Here is a 19,553-nt window from a genome sequence, read left to right as displayed (position 1 = left end):
AAAAGGAACTGTTGGGAATTCGATACTCGCCCCGATACCGGATCTTGTAAATCCGCAACCCGCTCCGATACCGACTGTTGTGGATTCGGTACCGATTGTTGGGATTCCGCAACGGAAGCGTTAAATCGGGTTTTAATCATAAACCTTCTCCTCAGCAGAAACTGATACAATCATAAAAGAGAAAAACATGCAGGTAAAATAACATTCATTAAATAAGAGAAGATTACACCTGATTCCTCTTCTGCACAGAGTAGCTACAACCCAAGGCCTCTTTCTGAATCTCTCCTACCCTTCTCTCGTCTTCTATACTCCCAAAAGATATCTCTCTCATCCTGTGCATCCGTGCACAAGGTAAATCAATGACTCACGGCTACGAAAGCCGCACACGTCCTCTTGCACCCATGCACTAGGTGCAACCAAAATCATGACCATCTTGGCCATGCCATATGGCTGTGGCTAATCCATACCACCACCAAAATAATAGCACATATGCTATATTTATAGCTTACATCAAAAGCTACCCAAATCCTAGTATAATTAGGATTCCTACTCTGATAAATATTTAAATCTATATTTAGTTTATCTCCAATAGATTTAAACATTTATCCTAATCTAGTTAGATTTATACTCTAATTAATATTTAAATATTAATTTATCTTCAATAGATTTAAATATTAATTCTTATCTAACTAAGATTCAACTACAAATCTAACAAAATCCTAACATTCTCCACCTTGGTTGGATTTGTAGCCTTCAACCGCTGCGTCGAGTTTACCATGCAAGCTCCACCTTGACCTTGTCTCCTCCGCTCGATGTCGCCGCATCCGCCGCTCCGCCTCGAGCGACTGTACCTCCGCGAACTTTCGGAACCCAAACCGTCTTCGCTCCCGTTCTGACTGTGATTCCTACTCTGATAAATATTTAAATTTATATTTAGTTTATCTCCAATAGATTTAAATATTTATCCTAATCTAGTTGAATTTATATTCTAATTAATATTTAAATCTTAATTTATCTTCAATAGATTTAAATATTAATTCTTATCTAACTAGGATTCAACTACAAATCTAACCAAATCCTAACAGGAACACTGGATGGCTTTTCTATGCTTCATATATATTTCTAGTCACTTAGTTAAAGTTTTGAAATTCTTGATAAGGATTTAATACCCCTATATTGAAACCCTTGTCAAATTCTTACGACAGTTCACATAAGACATCCACTGTCTATAGTGAAATTTAGGGAACTTCTCTGAGTTATGGTACTTTCATATCTATACACATACTTAAAAGTTTCACTTCAGTATTTTAGATCACCTTAAAGTTCGAGGTTAATTTTCTTTTCAGATCAACGACTTTGCTGATCAACTAATAACATAATCTTAATGTTGAACAAACTTTTAAGTTAACCATTATGACGAACAAATGGTGAACTTAAAAGTACCAATTTCAAATAAATGGAATGAACATCTCTTTAGTACTAACTTATTATTTTATTAATTCATTATCTTTTGGCCCTTACTTGTAAACTTATTTGCGATATGCACCCTCGTGCTTGTCCTTTCTTTTTTATACCTAACTTTTAAACTTGTTTGCGATATATAGCCTTGCACTTGTCCTTTCTTTTCTATCAAAATTTTGAATGTTAAGTTGTGAGATGAGAGGATCAAACGCGAAGGAGACGTTCAAAACATCTGAATGCTCAAGTTTCTACCTAACTTTGTTGGTCACTCAATTGCAACGGATTGATCATCAACTGAAAGTGATGACTATTTAGTGTTGTCATCTGCACAGTTTCAGCGTGCCAATGGACACTGATCTGGTTGGCCAGTCTGTCAAAACAGGTAGATCATATTTGCCAGCTTTTGAGACAAACTTCTCAGTTCACTCCAACAGCTAAGTGACAGGATTAGGCTTTACAACACTCAAAACTTTCGATTCGTTTATTAGCAGCAGCCTTAGCTTAGTTAAACACGGAGATTCTTCTTAAGAGTCTTGTATGAAGGTTTTAAGAAAGACCTATGCTCTGGTTTGAGTTTGATTTGACAAGTTAAAGAACCTCTCTCTCTCTCTCTCTCTCTCTCTCTCTCTCTCTCTCTCTCTCTCTGTGTTTGTGTGTTTGTTTTTGACTTTTTTATTTTTTTACGTGATTTTGTAGTAATGTACGAATTTGATTTGTAATTTGAGTATCCCTTTTAATTATATTCTGCTGAAAAAGGTCATCCATTTGTCTGAAACAGCTCTTTTTTAATTGATTGTCACAAAGGATCAGTAGTAAGTCCCTCAACAACAAAATTTATTCCATTGGAATTATAATTACACGTTCAACTATTTGCGTCGTGAAATCTAAAACTAAACGAGAATATTTCAGTCCAACGGAAGTACGAAGTGTTCTGTTTCCGCATATTATCAAGATAAGCCTCTAGATAATGCCTCCAAAATCAACTCCTGTATCACCTCAGAATTTTCTATATGCATAGATAGTATAAAGATCTTACCTTTTCCTGAGAACAAAATGTTGAAAAATTCACTCTATTCCTTTAGTAAAATTATCTTTTAAACAGTTTTAAAAGAAAACAGTTAACAACTAAATATTATAAAGAATAAAGATTAGATGGAGCCTGTGATTCAAGGTGTGCTATGCACTATCTTAAAAGCGAGATTATCTCTCCATGTGCGAGGCTCTGGCAATCACTAGGAATCTCAAATTACCGAGGAGATCGATAGTCCGTTGGACCAAATCTCACATAGGTCCATAAAATATAAAATGAAAATATAAAATGAATCGAACTAAGTAAGCCAAGATCGCCTGCCTGCCCGGCTCAGTTTGTGCTCACGCCATGCGCGTGTGTATTTTGTGAAAAGCATTACTCTCATTATCTTCCAATTAAATAACTTTAGGATGGTGAAATATAAGAGGTGCAACAACTAGCCATGAGTTTCTAATATAGGATTAACCTCACATGTAAATACTTAAGTATGGGCCCCCAAGTAAGACCCATAGAATGTTGGGTTGCTTAAGAAGCCCATCAATTAAAATGAAATTTTAAATTACTAAAATCAAATTAATACTAATACAAAACATAGAGATTATTCTTAATGAATATCCAATTGAGAGTACTAATGTAAGTTCTTAGTGCAGATTCTGAAACTCAGTTGCAGATCATAGAGTTCCGGTTCTAACTGTTTTTGGAGCCACATTTTCTTTGTATAAGATTTATCGTACACAAGTAGTGCTGCCGGCTGGAAGTGAAATTTTGAAATTCCCTCGCTGGTGAAGTACTAATATTGTAAGATTAAGAATTCTAGGCCCTACACTAATTGTTCAACCTCGTACCCGTTGACGGTGTTCTATATACATTCGTTAAGAAGAATACGATTAACTTATTATCACATATAGAATATTCTATGCATTTTGTGTTTTAAGGCCATCTATAGGATATCAATTGGGGCTCAGCATCAGTCAGTTCGGTTCGATATTTACAATTTTTCAAAAGACAATAGCCGACCGAATTAGAAACGTTAAGCAAACTGATCCGAACTGAAATATATTAATCTAAGATAATAAGATATAATCAGAATTAATTTTATATTAAAAATTATTAATCTCAGTTAATAATAATTAATATCTCCAATTATTAATGTAAGATAAAAATTATTAATATCTCTGACTGAACCAATAATCAATGACTGAAAGTAGAAAACTTTGCAAGTCTATCTAGTTAAGCAAGGCTTAAAAGTCAGAAGGAACGAAGGGCCTTCAATTTGGCTCGCACAACTTTTCACGGTCTTGTTTTTTATATTTCTGAGTCTACGTAGATAAAGTAATATATTGTTGTGTATAATTTTCAGACTAGTAAAGGTGATTCTTCTAAGACTTCTCTTGTGATTACATTCCTAACAAACATGATAAATCAAATCAATTATTACTACCACGAGTAAAACAACTTACAATTAGATATAGAATCTGCCTATCATTTTAGCTTGGTGGTTGGTACCAGAGATCGTAAATTTCAATTATAGTTTATTCACATTTTCAACTAAGTTTATTTCTAAAATAATATGCTATCTTTCTCTCTCTCAAAAAAAAAAAATTCAACTAAGTATGGCTAACTATTTCACGCCTGCAATATTTACAGACCCTAAAGAAATCCGTTTCCAGAAGTCAGAATATTCAACATCTAAATACTTCATGACTAATTAGCTAAAATGTACAGTAACTGAACTTTCTTTTCCTTTCCGATTTGTTTCTGATACTCCCTAGCATGAAAAGAAAGACCGGAACTTTTCATTTCTCAAGCCACTTAAGTAAATCATCACTAAAAAGTCTCCTAGAAATAAGGGTTAAAGTGTCGTGACACGGCGACGTGCCACTGTTTGTCTGGTACGGTACGATACAGACACGCTTTCGTACTAACACATGACATGATTGCATGGTGATGGCTACGCATGACTTTCTAATGATACGTTTTACCACGTACTTATTTTAATTTTTTAAATTTCAATCAATTCTTATAATATTATTTTAAAAGTTTAAGTCAAATAATTATAAAAAATATAAGATATATATAGATTACTATACTCACCAATTAATATAGTGGTAAGTTTTTTTTTAATATAAAGTACAGCTATACCTGATAGGGAATAGAAATTAAAATATAATAATAAAATTTACAAGTACAATTGAAAGATTGATCCATATTAATTCGATGAGAGACTACACGATAAAATTAGCATTTTGATAACTCCTTCCATTTGAATTTCAAAAATATTTATTAAACGTTGGAAGAAAAAAAAAATATTAACAAATTTAAGAAAAATTATTGAATTTATTAATAAATTATATAACAAATAAATTAAATAAATTTAAATATCAATTAATTTAATATAGCTTTTAATTTCATCAATATTTTCAACATTCTAATCCAAAAATAAAATTTTATGTTAGATATGCCTAGAAATTTGATTATCAAGTACGATTTTATGTCCCTTATTCGCTGAAAACTTTGCAGTGTGGCAAATTTTTAAAAAGTAATTTTGTGAGAAAAGAAATAGATATCAGCTGTGGAAGCAAAGGACTCGAACCAATAGCTGAGGACGGATGGAGCACGGATAGAATATATAAATTAAAAATTTATCCGTATAATAATTAAATCAAATATATCTATTTTCAACTTCTTATGAATTATAGATTAAAAGTTATCTAATTTTATAATTCTTCAAAAAAATAAGCTTTACAAATCAAAAATATTTAAAATATATAAACAAAAAATTAAATTATAATTTTTTTGACAAGTAAATCTTTGATTTGCAATTTCTTTATCTCTTCTTTATGCAACAAAAAAAAGTTTTTTTTTTAAAAAAAGGTAAAAAATAGAAGAAAAAATTGAGGAAGTTAAAAAAAAAAAAAAAAAAAAAAAAAAAAAAAAAAAAAAAAAAAGCATGGTGCAAAAAGTGTATATATATACTCCGGCACAAAGGGGTCTCACAGGACCCCCCTCCCCTCTGCCGTGCCCCCATCTTGGGGCCGGCAGTTAAAACCTTGCCCAGAAATTCTTTCTGTAGTCTTTTCGAAAAACAAGGAACTTCGTTGCTAAACCAATTTTTAGCTACAAAATTAATCTCCTTGGCTGCATATCTGATCAAAAATCACAATTTTGTTCCAGTGTTGCTTGCATTTTACCAAATAAGCTGATATTATACATAACATCAAATATAGTGATGTAGATTTAGCTCATGTCAGGAACATGAAAATGCCCCAGAGGTACCGGCAAAAGCCGTCTATCGAACAAGAGCATTGTTCATAACACTGTATTCTGTATTCTGTATTCTGACACCTAATAGCATCCTTTTTCTTCCAAACATTACAGTATTTATCCATAGGCTAATAAAACTGCAAATTAGAAATGTAACATGCCTCGAGGAATTAATTTCCTGATTATTCTAAATCAGCAAGACAAGATTCTGCAGCAAGCTACACAAACTCGAGCAAGACGATGTAACGTACCCATCAAAACACCCATTTAAACAAGAAGCTCCAATTGTCCAAGAAAACGTACCACATACGCATCTTATATTCACTTTGCAGCACAGGCTCATGTATTCAAAGACTAGACCTAATTAATACCACATAATAACCAAGATCACATCTACATGCAAGAAGCAAATACTCTTTTACTTTTAAGTTCATTGCAGACGGTTTATGACAAACCAATACAGACAGAGAGCTAGGATGACTGGAACAGCGAACAGCACGGAATATGTAAAAAGTACCTCTAATCCTTGACAAGGTGACTTAGAGAGATTGTAACTTCATTTTATAAGAATTTCAAATATGGGCACAAATCACCGTTGCATCTTCTTCGGAATTGTGGCCAAGTCAAGCGCAGTACCATACAGCTTCACAAGCGCTTGTCCACACCAACCATGGCCGTGGTCCAGCGTGGGCATCCTGACTTCAATGAATGGTGGGAGGGCTCGTTTGCCTCCCGGCATGAGCACACCAGCTAAAACCCTAAGAACATTTGCAGCATCAATGTCCATGCAAACACTGATCTCAGCCGTTCCCTTCGACGCTGGTGGAATGCCGGTGACCTTGAAGAAGCCCAGCAGATGGTTTTCTACCACACTCATCCCCTCGCCTTCATAAACAGCAATTAAGGCCTCAGTTTGGTTATCCTGCGATGTTGTAAACACCACCTCCTTTCTTGCAGGGATTGCAGTGTTCCTGTGTATAATAGGCACAAAGGTATCACCGTCGGCACGGATCCCAAGGCTTAGAGGGGTGGCCTGAATAGTTAGCAGGTCTAAGCTCCCTGAAGGATCACTGATTCCCAAAGCAATAGCTCCCTCGAGTGCAGCACCATGGACAGCAGCCTCCAGAGGCTCTATATCTTTATATGGTTCTTCCTTCTTGCACAAGCCTAACACGAGACTCCTGATTCTAGGAATGTTGGAACACCCTCCCACTAAAATAACATCGTTTATGTCCTCTGCAGTTAATTTGGCATCAAGTAAGCACTGCTTTATTAGATTCTCACATTGCTCAAACACCATTTCATTTACCTTCTCGAATTCTGGTTGGTCCAAGGTTCTAGATACTTTGGTCCCATCGGCCAAATCCACATTAATGTGGACATTCTGTCCCCTGGACAGTTTGTGAATTGCATCTTGGGTTGCAATCCTGAGTAATCCCATCGACTTAATTTTCTCGATACTGTGGTCAGCGCAGAAACTGTCCAAGTTAGGTAAAAGGTGGCGCAGGACATTCTGAAGTATATCTTCTCCACCAACAGGGCAGCCCAATAAGGCTTTTATCTGAGAAACACCGCCAGCAGTAGCAGTTACAGCAACATCACAATACCCAGCACCCATATTGAATATAAGAGCCACTTTCTCACAGCCGCTCCCCATATTCTCATGCAAAAGCTGCTGTTGCTGCTGCGCATACAAAAGTGCCACCGAAGTGGGTTCAGGCATCAGCCTCAGAACATGTAATCCAGCCATCGCACAGGCTCGCTCAATCCTGGTGTGCTGAAACCGGCTGAACGAGACTGGAATAGTCAGAACAGCATTTCTAATAGGACACTTGAGATGCATCTCCGCCATGCCTTTGAGCTCCAGTAGAAAGATGGCAAGAACTTCCTCGGGAGTGGTAGCTCGCCATACATTGTTCACTAATGCTGCAATAAATGGTCGGACACCAATATCCAAAGTCTGTATCAAAAAGGGAAGGGTCTTGCTGGCATGAACAACTTGATCTGTGTCCATCCGACCGATTAAGCGTTTCATATTAAATATTGCACTTCCTGACAAAATGTCTTTTTCGTCATGAGCGGTTTCCTCACTCACTCCTCCTGAAGGGAGGTCATCCTTGAACATGACATATGACCTCATGAGCTTTTGGTTTCTGGTGTTTCTAAGCAGCTCGACTTGTGTACCATTCCAAACTGCAACGCTGCACTTTGAAGTTCCAATATCAATGCCGATTGCAAGATTAGGGAGAGGAGTTTGTGCTTTGTCTTCACCAGTGGTTTCACTATCAGATGCAACAGTGTAGAATTGTTCAGCCATCCTGTAGAATGAGATCACACCCAATGGTCAATAAAACTACTCATATGAGCTAAAATATTGAGACAAGAATATATATATCTTATACCGGCTTACAGTAAATTACTTCAAAAAATAAAGAAAGAGGGATCTTATATGCCATTAAGGAAACTTTACTGAAAGATGCACTTCTTTGAATGTAAAATATTAAATACATCATTCTCTGGTAGCTTGAGCTTTTGGAGAAAATAGGTTGTTCCACATAATTTAACAGCGTTCGATACATGTAAGATTTCATAAATCTTGACAAATAGATAAGAGAAAATAATATTGCCTAACTTTCCATCAGAAAGTATTTAACAATGCTATAATATATAACTGTAAGCATCAAAAATGACTAATTAGTGATTGAAACAAGGTAAGATGGGTCCACAACCAATATAAAGAAATTCATATGACTTTGCCCTTGCTTTGCTCAGCAGTGCAGCCCACTGCAGGCCACACCACTTGTCTACGGGAGAAGCTTTAAATAGGAGCTTCATCAAATCCTCCATTTTCGCAGCTGTGCGTAGAAATGCACATGCAATTGCAATAACCAAAGGGCACGTCATAAATAACGCACCATGAAAGCCAGGCAAAACATGCAATCAAACACCCACATTATTCTCTTTGTCAAGAATGTGAAACAACCAAAACGGTGTTTTGATATTATATATTCAACATTCTCAGCCCAAACAGCCCAAGATGCAGACTTGAATTAAATGAGAGAAAGTTAATAAGCTTGGTGCGGCTTGAACACAAGACCCTCTACTCTATTACCATGTTAAACAATACGAAATAACCATTTATCTCCAAAGCTTATGCTATCAGCGAATGTTGTTTTAATATTATATATTCAGCACTCTTTTCTGTTGTCCCAGTTAGATTAAGATCAATGCCTAGTTTAGAGTGGTGAGGTCATCTCTATTACACTCGAACACCCACTAATTGGCAGTTGATAACCCTAACAAAAGCTTTTGACAACTCTTTTCTCCGCCTCTTTCTTTTGGTGCTTCCGTTTGTTTTAATTCTTTTATTTTTTCAATTTCTTATGTGATTTTGGCTACGAACATTGGCACGTGCCTTTTATTCTCTTGACATATGATCACTCAACAAATTACCAAAGGAGAATATGTAAAACTAACTATTAGTATTAGAAAGTAAAGTAGAAATACTTTTCTTTTCACCATGTACAAGATGTTCTAGATTATTTAATTTTCAAAAACCTGACCATCTTAACTAAAATAACTACCCAAAAGACTACCAATGCCTATGTTTCAGAGAGGTACCTCCACCTACAACTGCCAAAACCACCTGGACAACTTTGTTTTGTGTTGAATGAGTCAGTTTATAATGACTTAGAGACATAGCAGTGCTACTCCGAGGCAGCACACCCCCAAAGGTTTCAAGTTGTAGCTTGGAGACGAGCTTAAACAACAAAAGAAAACTCATGTAATTATAAGGAAATAAATTTCATTGAAGGTTTGATTTACACACACTAAATCATGACTGGATAGCTTAAAAGTGCACAAGGACAGCTTTGTAGAAGGTGCCAAAAAGAAAAGAGGAAAACCCAAAAGGACTACACTAAAAGATGACAAAGAAATTATAAGACAAGCCTTATAAAGTACACAACGTGATGAGTCAATAGCCACAAATTTCTAAATGTTCCACTATTGCAAGAGCATTTTTTTCTCTCAGAAGATCCAAACTCCATATTTACCTTTTCCTCCTCTATGTGACTCTATTATCCACACTTGATTTTTTTAGGCCAATGCACCATTGTTAGAATTAAAACAAGAAATTCTGTCTTCAATGCCTTAGAACAATGCAGCTAGATGCAAAAGTTTGAAGAATTGCAATATTCTATTTGCGATACAGCATTTTTCTTCCATATGCCTAAATAACAAATAAAGTAATGAGAGCAGCATATCCTAAACCCTGTATTGATTGTTTTTTATTTTTCAGGTTTTAAGATAATTGGCTCTTTCAAGCAAAGAACACCAAAAAGTGAATTTACATGGTAATATCTAGGGATCAACATCTGTCTATAATAAAGTATCAAGTTAAGATGATTTATTACAATTAAATCTGACATCTCAACATGACTTTCCATCATTTGACGTTAAAATTAGTTAGCATACACGTTCGGTCATACGTATATTGAGCCAATTGGATCTAGTATCTAGCACAAACAATTACAAGTCTCTACACAGTAATAACACAGACAGTACAAGTCTTAACACAATCAAAGGACAGATCTTTCATCGCATCAAAAATTCTAAATGGAAAAGACATCATTTTGTTCGTTAGGGTTAGAATAAAATCGTAAGTTCCTCATTGCGGTAACAAGGCAAACAGCCAGAGAAATGCTGTTTCTCATTCACTTTCTGCGTGTGAACCATGAACAACATGAATCATTGACTTTATAATAAAAGATCAGATAAACCAAGTACTTTTCTCCAAAAGAGAAAAGGAAAATGAAGTGTTTTGTAGTTGGATCAGCCACAGGTCCATCTATACTATAGTAGAAGCATCCAATAAATTGATTGGGAGGCTTCTCTCAACAAGCTGAGAAGTGCACATTATCGGCAAAAAGTACAATGATTTCAAAGTAATAAAGGAAAATATGTACAGAGGGCCAAGGATTTAAGTGCCGTGGCACGGGGTCGTGCGGGAAACTTGCCGGCATAGTACGGCACGGTGCGTGCCGAGCCGTGCCAATGCGTACCGGTCAAAAAAATTCTTGTGTGCCAACATATAATAGCATGAAATATTTATTTTCTTTAGCAACAAAATATTCTAACTATTTATTATGTCTTTTTATCACATGTTTTGAACTTTATTGAGGAAATTACTTACTAATTTAAAGAATAGAGGGTTTTGAGCTGTGCCATTGGCACGGGGTCTGTATCATGCCGGTATCTTGTTGGCACGGTACGGTACGGCACGGTGGATACGGCCCGTGCCGACGGACACTTAAAACCTTGCAGAGGACCCTCAACTACTGCCTTTTTTGAAATAGCCCCTTCACCATCTCATTTCTCTGTTTTCTTTGGACACCCCTTCAAAAATTTTGTTTGATCTAAACAATTTTAGTCAGCTAAATTTGAAATCTTCTAAATTCAACAGTGACAATGGTTTTAATCACTTTTTCAACAAATGAAATTGCAAGAATTACTGGCTAATAGCTAACAAAGTTATTAAATTTGATAAAATTCGTGATTTAACAAAGTATAATAAGTCAAATATATATTTAGAAAAAAAGCCAAGGAAGGATTCACTCAAAATACATAGCGTGGAGTTAAGGTGGTCACAGTACCTTTTTTTTTTTTTTTTTTTTTTTACCTCTCATAAATGTTGCCTTATCAGCTACGAAATCTAAAGTCAGTAGATGGACTTGAGAAGCATAATAATAATAAGGCTAAATTACACTTTTGTTCTTCAAACTGCAAAAGTCAGTAGATGAGCTTCAGAAGCAAAAGGCTAAATTAGTACACTTTCGTTCTTCACACTGCATGGTCGGTGACACTTTTGGTCCTCAAAACTTTAATTGGTCGTAATTTTTAGCTCGAACAAGCTAAATTGTTGCAATAAAGTCCATAATTTAATTTAGTTGACTAAATACTAACGTGTCACTAATGTGGCAATGATACGACAGTTTAATTATTGCCACGTCATTAATCACAATACTACCCTACCAGCGACCCATCACCATTCAATCAACTTACTTGGACTATGAGACTTGATTATAACAATCTAAAAAGTTTGAGCCAGTACATAACAAATTTAAAATAAAAGGACCAAAATGTCACGCATCTCGTAATTTGAAGACCAAAACTGTAATTTAGCCTATAATAATAATCACCAACAAGATAAAGAAAACTATTATCTTAGCATACCCAAACAGTAGATTCCTCTGCTACGTCTCAAATCGATCAGTGAAACAGGGCTAAAGAAACAAGTAACATGTAGACAACAACTAAATAGATCAACAACACAGCGAGCTTCAAGTGCAACAAGATGCACAGGAGTTTGATCAACACAGCCAAAAAGAGCACGTCCATCAACAAAATTAACATGTCCTCCACTAACATGGATAGCTCACAAATTTGAGTATCAGATATATAAAAACAGATCAATAAGAGGAAGAAGAAGAAGAAGGAGAAGGAGAAGGAGAAGAAGAGAGGGAGAAGAAGGTGGTGGCGGTGGCAATATTTTGATATCTTACTTGAATTGCAGTGGAGAGGAAGAGAAAATGAGAAGAAATTCAGGTTGCGCTTGACGGCGACAGACGCTTTGTGCTGTGATGGGGGTGGGGGGGCGGTGGAGGAAGCGGGGAGAAATAGAGAAAGGGATGGAATTTTTTTTTTTTTTTTGTTTTTTTATTTTCTTTTGTTTTGGTGAGGTGGAGGAAATGGAGGGTGGTTTCTGGAGAAAGCGAGAGACGGGGAGAAACTTCGGCTACGCGCTCTCCAGAAACATCCGAAAAGTGAGTGTTTCTTTCCGGTAAAACAGTAACTAGTGAAATACCCGCGCCATGCTGCTGCGGATCTAAAATATTTTTATAATAAATTTTATTTTTTTAATATTTTTATATAGTTTTATAAGTCTAATTATTAATTAAATAAAAATTATATAAAAATAATTTAATAGTTAAATCTTAAAATTGATATATGCCTAAATAAATTTATACATCACTTTATTTTATAAAGATTTATATGAGAAAGATTTGAGATAAATCTATCAAAATAATTTTTAAAAAATCAATAGATAGAAGGGAAGTAAATTTGTAGAATAAATTGCTTAATAAAATTANGTATAGTTTTATCTCTATTTTTATTCAAAAAAATTGTTATCAAATAAAATTTTAAATAAAATTTTTTTGATGACTGAGGAATAATTAAGTATATTTTTTACAACTATAGGATGACGAAATTAAAATAAGCTAAACTATATGATAATTAAATATAATTTTTTTAACTACAAATAAGACAAACCATAGGGGGCTAATTGAAGTTTACACTTATTATAATTCTAGAATAAAGGAGTGTATAGATTAAACCCAAAAAAATGGATTGCTGTGTCCAAAGCCAACTCCTATATGCCCCAAAATTAAAACCGTGAATCTAAACCTTTAAAAAATCTACATAATAAAAATCAAAATTTTAGATAATCTTTTCCTAAATCATTATGAATTTTTACAACTATTTTGATGCCTGAATAATAGATGCTGTAAAAAATAGATTTTTCCTATGTAAGGTAGTTAGTTTTACTTTTAATATTTAGGTTCAGATTTTAAAATCATTATAATTAAGTTGTATAAATATACAAAGAGACGCATGGGACAATTTCTTTCTCCATAACCTCCTTGATAGTTCAGAACCTCCAACTATAGTTCATTTTGACACAGAACCCTCAATGTAAATTGTTTGTTGATATTTTTTAACCTTTTATTTAATTTGAGTTACTCGAGTTACCTGAGCTGGAAATCATCTTTTGAACTTTAATGATCTTATTTACTACTATTTATTTTTAGTATTCTAACACATAAGAAAAGATTAAAAAAAAAAAAAATTAAAGTTCGGTTCAACTTATTCTTCAATTGTCATGCTTAATTTAAAAACTTAAAAGAAAATAAATACTTTTATGTCCTACAAAATTATGTGCACGACATAACACTCAATCAAAACTGTAATTTAATTAGTAAGTTCACTTTAAAAGATAAGTTTATTGAATTATTTAATAAAGTTTAAAATTTTTTTTGCCAAAAGTAGAAATTTTGGCTCTTGTTTGCAAACGGGTGAAAGCTCAGAGCTCTCCATACATTTTTCCCTAAATATAGAGAAGAGATAATTTAATTTATTTGTTTATTTATTTATTTATTTATTTATTTATTTATTTTGTGAATTAGCCCATAAGCCCATGAAACCCAATAATCTACAATTGGAAAAGCTAGGGGCGCCAACCTCTTCAATCTGAAGAGCAGGAACTCTCTTTGTAAAACGCGCACACGTGAGAATTTGAACTAAGCAATATTTTGAATGAGCCGCTGTATGTGACATGCACAGGACATGCTAACAGAACTATCCACTTAAAGATGTTTTATAACTAGTATTTGATCCGTGCGTTGTACGACTAATATAATAATATAAAGTAACAAAGGTTATTATATGATAATAAAAGAAAAGCATTCTAAGTAATATTATATTTATTTTAACAACTAAACAAATATACTATCAATTTTAATTATAATACATACTGAAGTACAAAAACTAGAGAAACAAAATTATGAACCAAAGTAAATACTCAGGTAAAGAACAAAAGTCAACCATACATATTTAATCAACTGAAGTTCACATTTGCAATGTTGCAAGTTTCAATTCCAGAATATTCATACGTAAATACTAAAAATTAATTATCTTCAAGTCAATTTAAGTAACGAAATATCACAATTGACAACAAAGACAAATATGTACAATTATAGGAAAAGACTCAAATTTTAGAAGTTTATAGACACTTATATCCCACTAAATTTCACCACTTTTGAATATTATATTGCACTCGGTGTAGCAAAAGACCAATAAAACCTAAAAGACAATTTAGAGCTAGAGTTTCTCTTCTCTAGGATGACCAAATTTATAAAAAGTATCCAACTTGCAATCTTCAGCCTTCATGTGAAATGCACTTTTGTCATCATTAATAATATGGCACGAATAATTACATAGCATAGTAATACTTCCGGTTTACTGTTGCCCAACCTTATTGCTTCATCAATAAATAATAAAATAAGAAATTCTAAATTTAACCGACAGTTCCTAGAGCAAGTGGCAAAGGGCTTGGTGGTTGGTATATACCCGAGACCTAAGTTCGAATCCTAGTTGATTCACATTTCCAGCTGAGTTTATTTCTAAATGAAATAAACGAAGCGGATAGCGTGCTACCTAGCTATCTCTCTCAAAAAAAAAAGAAATTCTAAATTTACATATTGATGTGCAAAACAAAAGGAGAACTCAAATTGACATAAAAATTTATAAATAATATTAATATTTAAGTATATAATGAGATCAACTAAACTTTCATATTTGAGACAAATTAGAGTAATTAAGCACACGTATATGAGAGACATATTGTCACGCCCCGAGACCGATGCCAATTTGGCCCGACCCGAGCACGTCAAACAGACGCCGAACGGACAGAGTTTCCCCTATCCGCCCAAGGCTCATCACATGCACATTTTCATCAATAGAGAAAAGCACTAGCGGAATCATACACAAACGGCTTACACGAGGGTAAGCAACAGCCATAAGTGAAAGAAAAAGGAAACTAAACATTCACAAGTAATATGATTCATTTTAGATCATATACATTGCATTCATCTAGTAATTTATCGAATTCTTACATTCATTACATCATTTCTTCCTTACATCACATTCACCTCAAAATACACATCGCATTCTTTTCTTTACATTACTAATCATCATGTACAAAAAGATGAACATAGGGTACTTTACTACAAAATGAACCCAACTGTGGTGGCCTCTGACTAAGGCGCGATACCTTTNGATACTTTTATTTTTCGAATTTTCGGTATATTACACATATCAACTTTCAAGATTCAAATATATATAGATGTTGGTCTTCAAGAGAATATAAAGGAAAAAAAAACTTTGTTGCATGAAAATGGAAAGTACTTGCTCCAATAGCAATATAGATAATTTATTAGATAAGTAAAATGATAAATATCATAATATTAGTAAAATTTTTCAGAAAAAAATCTAAATATATTAAAAAAATAAAATGACAGAGTTGAATTCGTGAAAAATTAGAATTTTTGAAATAACATGAAGAAAAATAGTAAATACACATATTAAAAATTGAATTTTAAAAATCACTTATTTGATGTATGTAATATAAGGACTGAGATTTTGACAGTTTAGCTAAACTCTCTATTGATGATGTTTTTGCGTGTATTTTAATTGCAAAAGCACTCGTCAAGTTTCGAGAGAAAACGAGTTAGAACGAAGATTTTACACGATCTTCACTTTTCACTTATAGTAAATAGTAACCCGGATTTCCGGAGAGGCCAAGGTGTAGAGATGGCTTCTGGCGCATATCGAATTCCGTTCATAGTGATCCAATAGCTCGTTTTCGATAGTTCGACTATCCTGGACCCAGTGGCGCTGACGGATTTGAGGTTTGACGCATGAATTTCGAGAAAACTGGAGATACATGATTCTATATATTTGTGAGTGGTTTTACCTATTGGAGAGAGAGAATGGGTTTTGTCGTGAATCTGTGACCAAACCAGGTGAAACAAAATTGTGAGTTTGATGTCTCAGTCGTGCTGATCACACTGGTCCAATCTGTTCGCAAATCTGACGGACGAATCTCTTGATATCGCGCGTTGATCGAGGAGGGGTCTTAGATGGCAAAACGGTAATTTTGCGAAAACCTCTACATTTTATGTACCATTTTGCGTGAAATCGAATGTGGGGGTGTGTTCGCGCGTTCTACTCACACTACGAGGGACTCAGTTCAAAATATGAGGCTTTGGAGGACCTTTGTGCAAATTACATTATATATATATATATATATATATGTATGTTCTAGGATTTTCATGGTCCAACCCTAACCCTAGACCTTACCACCCTGAGCCGCGCCCCCAATCACCTTCATCTCTCTCCCCTGCCCTCGCCTCGCGCACCCCGGCCGTCGGCGCGTGCCTCCGGCCGCCGGAGTTAGCTACATTGTCTTCCTTCTCCATCTTCTCCACCACCTTTAACCGTAGACAACCCCGGGTGATCCTCATCCTCGGGCAACCCCTCCGGCAACGGCCCCGACCTCCGGCGCCTCCCCCGCCGGTCCCCTATCGTCCCCGTATGCCACAGTCGCCGTTTGGGCAATCCGCAACCAAGCCGGGTTAGCTCGGCCAAGACCAGCGCAGCTGCTGGCCCGCACGCCGCCGCCGCCCTAGGCCACCCCCAGGGCATCCCTCCGACCTCAGGCGGTCCGTCGCCACCACCCCGAGTCGCCCCGAGTGCCGCCGCCACGCTGCTACAGTCCTACAGGCTCCCTGGGCGAGCTCATGTCGAGTTGAGCTTCAACTGCTGGCCTGCGCGCCACCACTGCCTGAGGCCGCCCCTGCCGCCTCCCCCGGAGCCCCGGCGATCCCCCGCCGTCGCCCTTGGGAGCCCCACCGGCCACCGTGGCCGCTGCTACTCCTGAACCCGAGCCCTAGCCTGTGCGGGCTCGACTTGCTCCGCCGCCACCGCCGCCGCCTCCCGCCGCCGGCCAGCGCGAGCACCGGCCTCCCCACGTCGGCCGCACCCGTCGACCGCCGGTGCACCCATCGCAGAGCCATCGTCGGCCGTGCCCTAGCTCCCACTGCCCGGTAAGCCTTCGCAGTGCTGTTTTTGGTTGCTGTTCTGGTTTGCGCATTCTTTTTCGGCGATCCGAGGTTGTCCCGATGCCTCCGGAGGTGAGCACGGTGATCGCTGGTCAGTGTCAATCATAGTGCTCACCTTACTTTGGATCAGCGGCTTCCGAAGCTACGTTGTCAGCGCGGTTTTCCCCGAGTGCGCCCTGTTTGCTGAATGTTCGGGTCGCTTCTGCGCCTCCCACAGTGAGCCGTTGTGCTCTGGATCATGAGCACGGCCTCCGGCATGTCGAGACCTATCAGTATGTGTCTCGGCAGACCTCGGAAGTCCTCAGTTTGCATTAACGAGCCACAAAATCACCTTATTTACATAAAATAATAGGATTTTATGTAAATGTAGGGACTTTTATGCAATTTGGCATCTTGTGGCTACTGTGGGCGGTACGTACGTCTGGTAGGTGACCTCTGAACTAATGTCCAAGGTCCGATAGCCTTCGGGGAAATCGATGGTCGATTTCGATGCGTTTCTCGGCAAAATTTCGCCGGCGGAACGCGGTTTCGGTTCGGATTTCATCCGACGGTGTTTGTTTGCCCTGAGAGTTGTGGCTGAGCCTTGTCGGCTAGTCACATTACAGGAAAAACTACTTGTAGAGGCGATTTTTAGCGATTGTAGATGCGGTTTAAATCGCCTCTACGATTCTTAGAGGCAGTTTCTGTAACCGCTTCTAGACTGCCGGCGTAGCCACCGCCTCTACAATGTAGAGGCGGTTTGAGCGACCGCCGGGAGAGCATAGAGGCGGTATATTGTCACGCCCCGCCCCGAAACCACTACCAATTTGGCACGGCTCGGCCGCGGCGGCGGACCGCCGAACGAACAGCATCTCCCTTGTCCGCCCAAGGCTCAACGACAGGAATGTGTACAAGAATTTACCCAGGATTTTAAATTCTAAACATACACATTCATCGAGAGCACAAACAGTGCCAACAACAAGAAGGGCAAGTAATCCACAAGATATACGAGTGAAATAAAGAGAGTACTTTACTAACTATTACAATAGTTGCATTCTTTACATCATTTTTCATCCCAAAATACATAGCTCTCCCATTCCTCACCCATAATAAATCTCTCTCTATACATAGGTGACTAATGCAAAAAGGAAAGCTACTATACTACCACGGTCTCACTGGTCGGGCGCGACGCCCTTGCCGCGGTCCTCTCTCTGCAGCCCTGAACCTACCACTGGAAATAGAGTGGGGTGAGAACTATCTTCCATAGTTCCCAGTGGGCTCGGCCGCCGACTCTGCCGATCTCCCCACTAGGTCCAAGTGGGCACAAGTAACAACAGATAGATAGATAGATATGTATCTGAAAGCTGTAAATGCAGTAGTAGGAAAACTATGCTACTATGCCCATAATCATGAATATGAATGCATGCATCATATAATAAAGGTTTGCTACCATGCTAACAAATTCGATCCATGTTCGAATAGTAATGTTCAATGACATTTATAAACCTTTAACCTTTTTCATTTACCCAATCTGTGGCGAGGCCCTAGGGCTCGCCCATGACTCACCTTCAAATCCCAAAGTGGGGAGGGAGCTCCAAGTGCACCCAAGCCCGGGACCGTCTGCGGACCTCCATGTGGTCCGGACCTCCAAGTGGTCCTAGTCGCGCGACACTCCGGAGTACTCGACGACAATCCCCTCCATGTGGGGATTGGATGGCTATGCCACCCTAAACGCAGACTGTGAGCTAGATCTATCCTCTCCATGTGAGGATACACTGTAACTAGGGTCAACACCCAATCCAATCCTCTCCAAGTGAGGAGGCTCTACAACTAGAGTCAATAACCCAATCGAATCCTCTCCAAGTGAGGACGCCCTACACTAGGGTCAACGACTATCGCGGAATCATCGGTTCCCGACATTCATGCAATGCTATTTAGTTTTCTAAATTCATTGTTCACAAGGCATTTTCTAAGGGATCCACCTATCCCTAGGTCCATCGACCTCTAGTGTTATTTACACTACATTAATGCCACTCGTTATCATTCAATGTTTGGATGCCACTCGTTTGTTCTTTAAC

At 37.3% G+C, this 19,553-nt stretch overlaps 1 protein-coding gene across 2 annotated transcripts; it reads right to left on the bottom strand.

The window, feature by feature from the left end:
• Positions 6,041-12,449, bottom strand: LOC109721437 (heat shock 70 kDa protein 8). Of its 2 annotated transcripts, none has more exons than XM_020249081.1 (2): positions 12,319-12,449; positions 6,041-8,073 (listed from the first exon to the last, which is right to left on the bottom strand). In XM_020249081.1, the coding sequence occupies exon 2, from the start codon at positions 8,070-8,072 to the stop codon at positions 6,345-6,347; it is 1,728 nt and encodes a 575-aa protein (XP_020104670.1). In that variant the 5' UTR covers position 8,073; positions 12,319-12,449; the 3' UTR covers positions 6,041-6,344. The 2 variants fall into 2 exon arrangements, with proteins under 2 accessions (XP_020104670.1, XP_020104671.1); XM_020249082.1 differs by lacking the exon at positions 12,319-12,449 and adding an exon at positions 11,990-12,300.

This window comes from Ananas comosus, linkage group 15 (assembly GCF_001540865.1).
Source record: "Ananas comosus cultivar F153 linkage group 15, ASM154086v1, whole genome shotgun sequence".
Taxonomy (NCBI): domain Eukaryota; kingdom Viridiplantae; phylum Streptophyta; class Magnoliopsida; order Poales; family Bromeliaceae; genus Ananas; species Ananas comosus.
The sequence above is the reverse complement of the archived record's forward strand: the minus strand, read 5'-3'. Positions and strand labels throughout refer to the sequence as shown.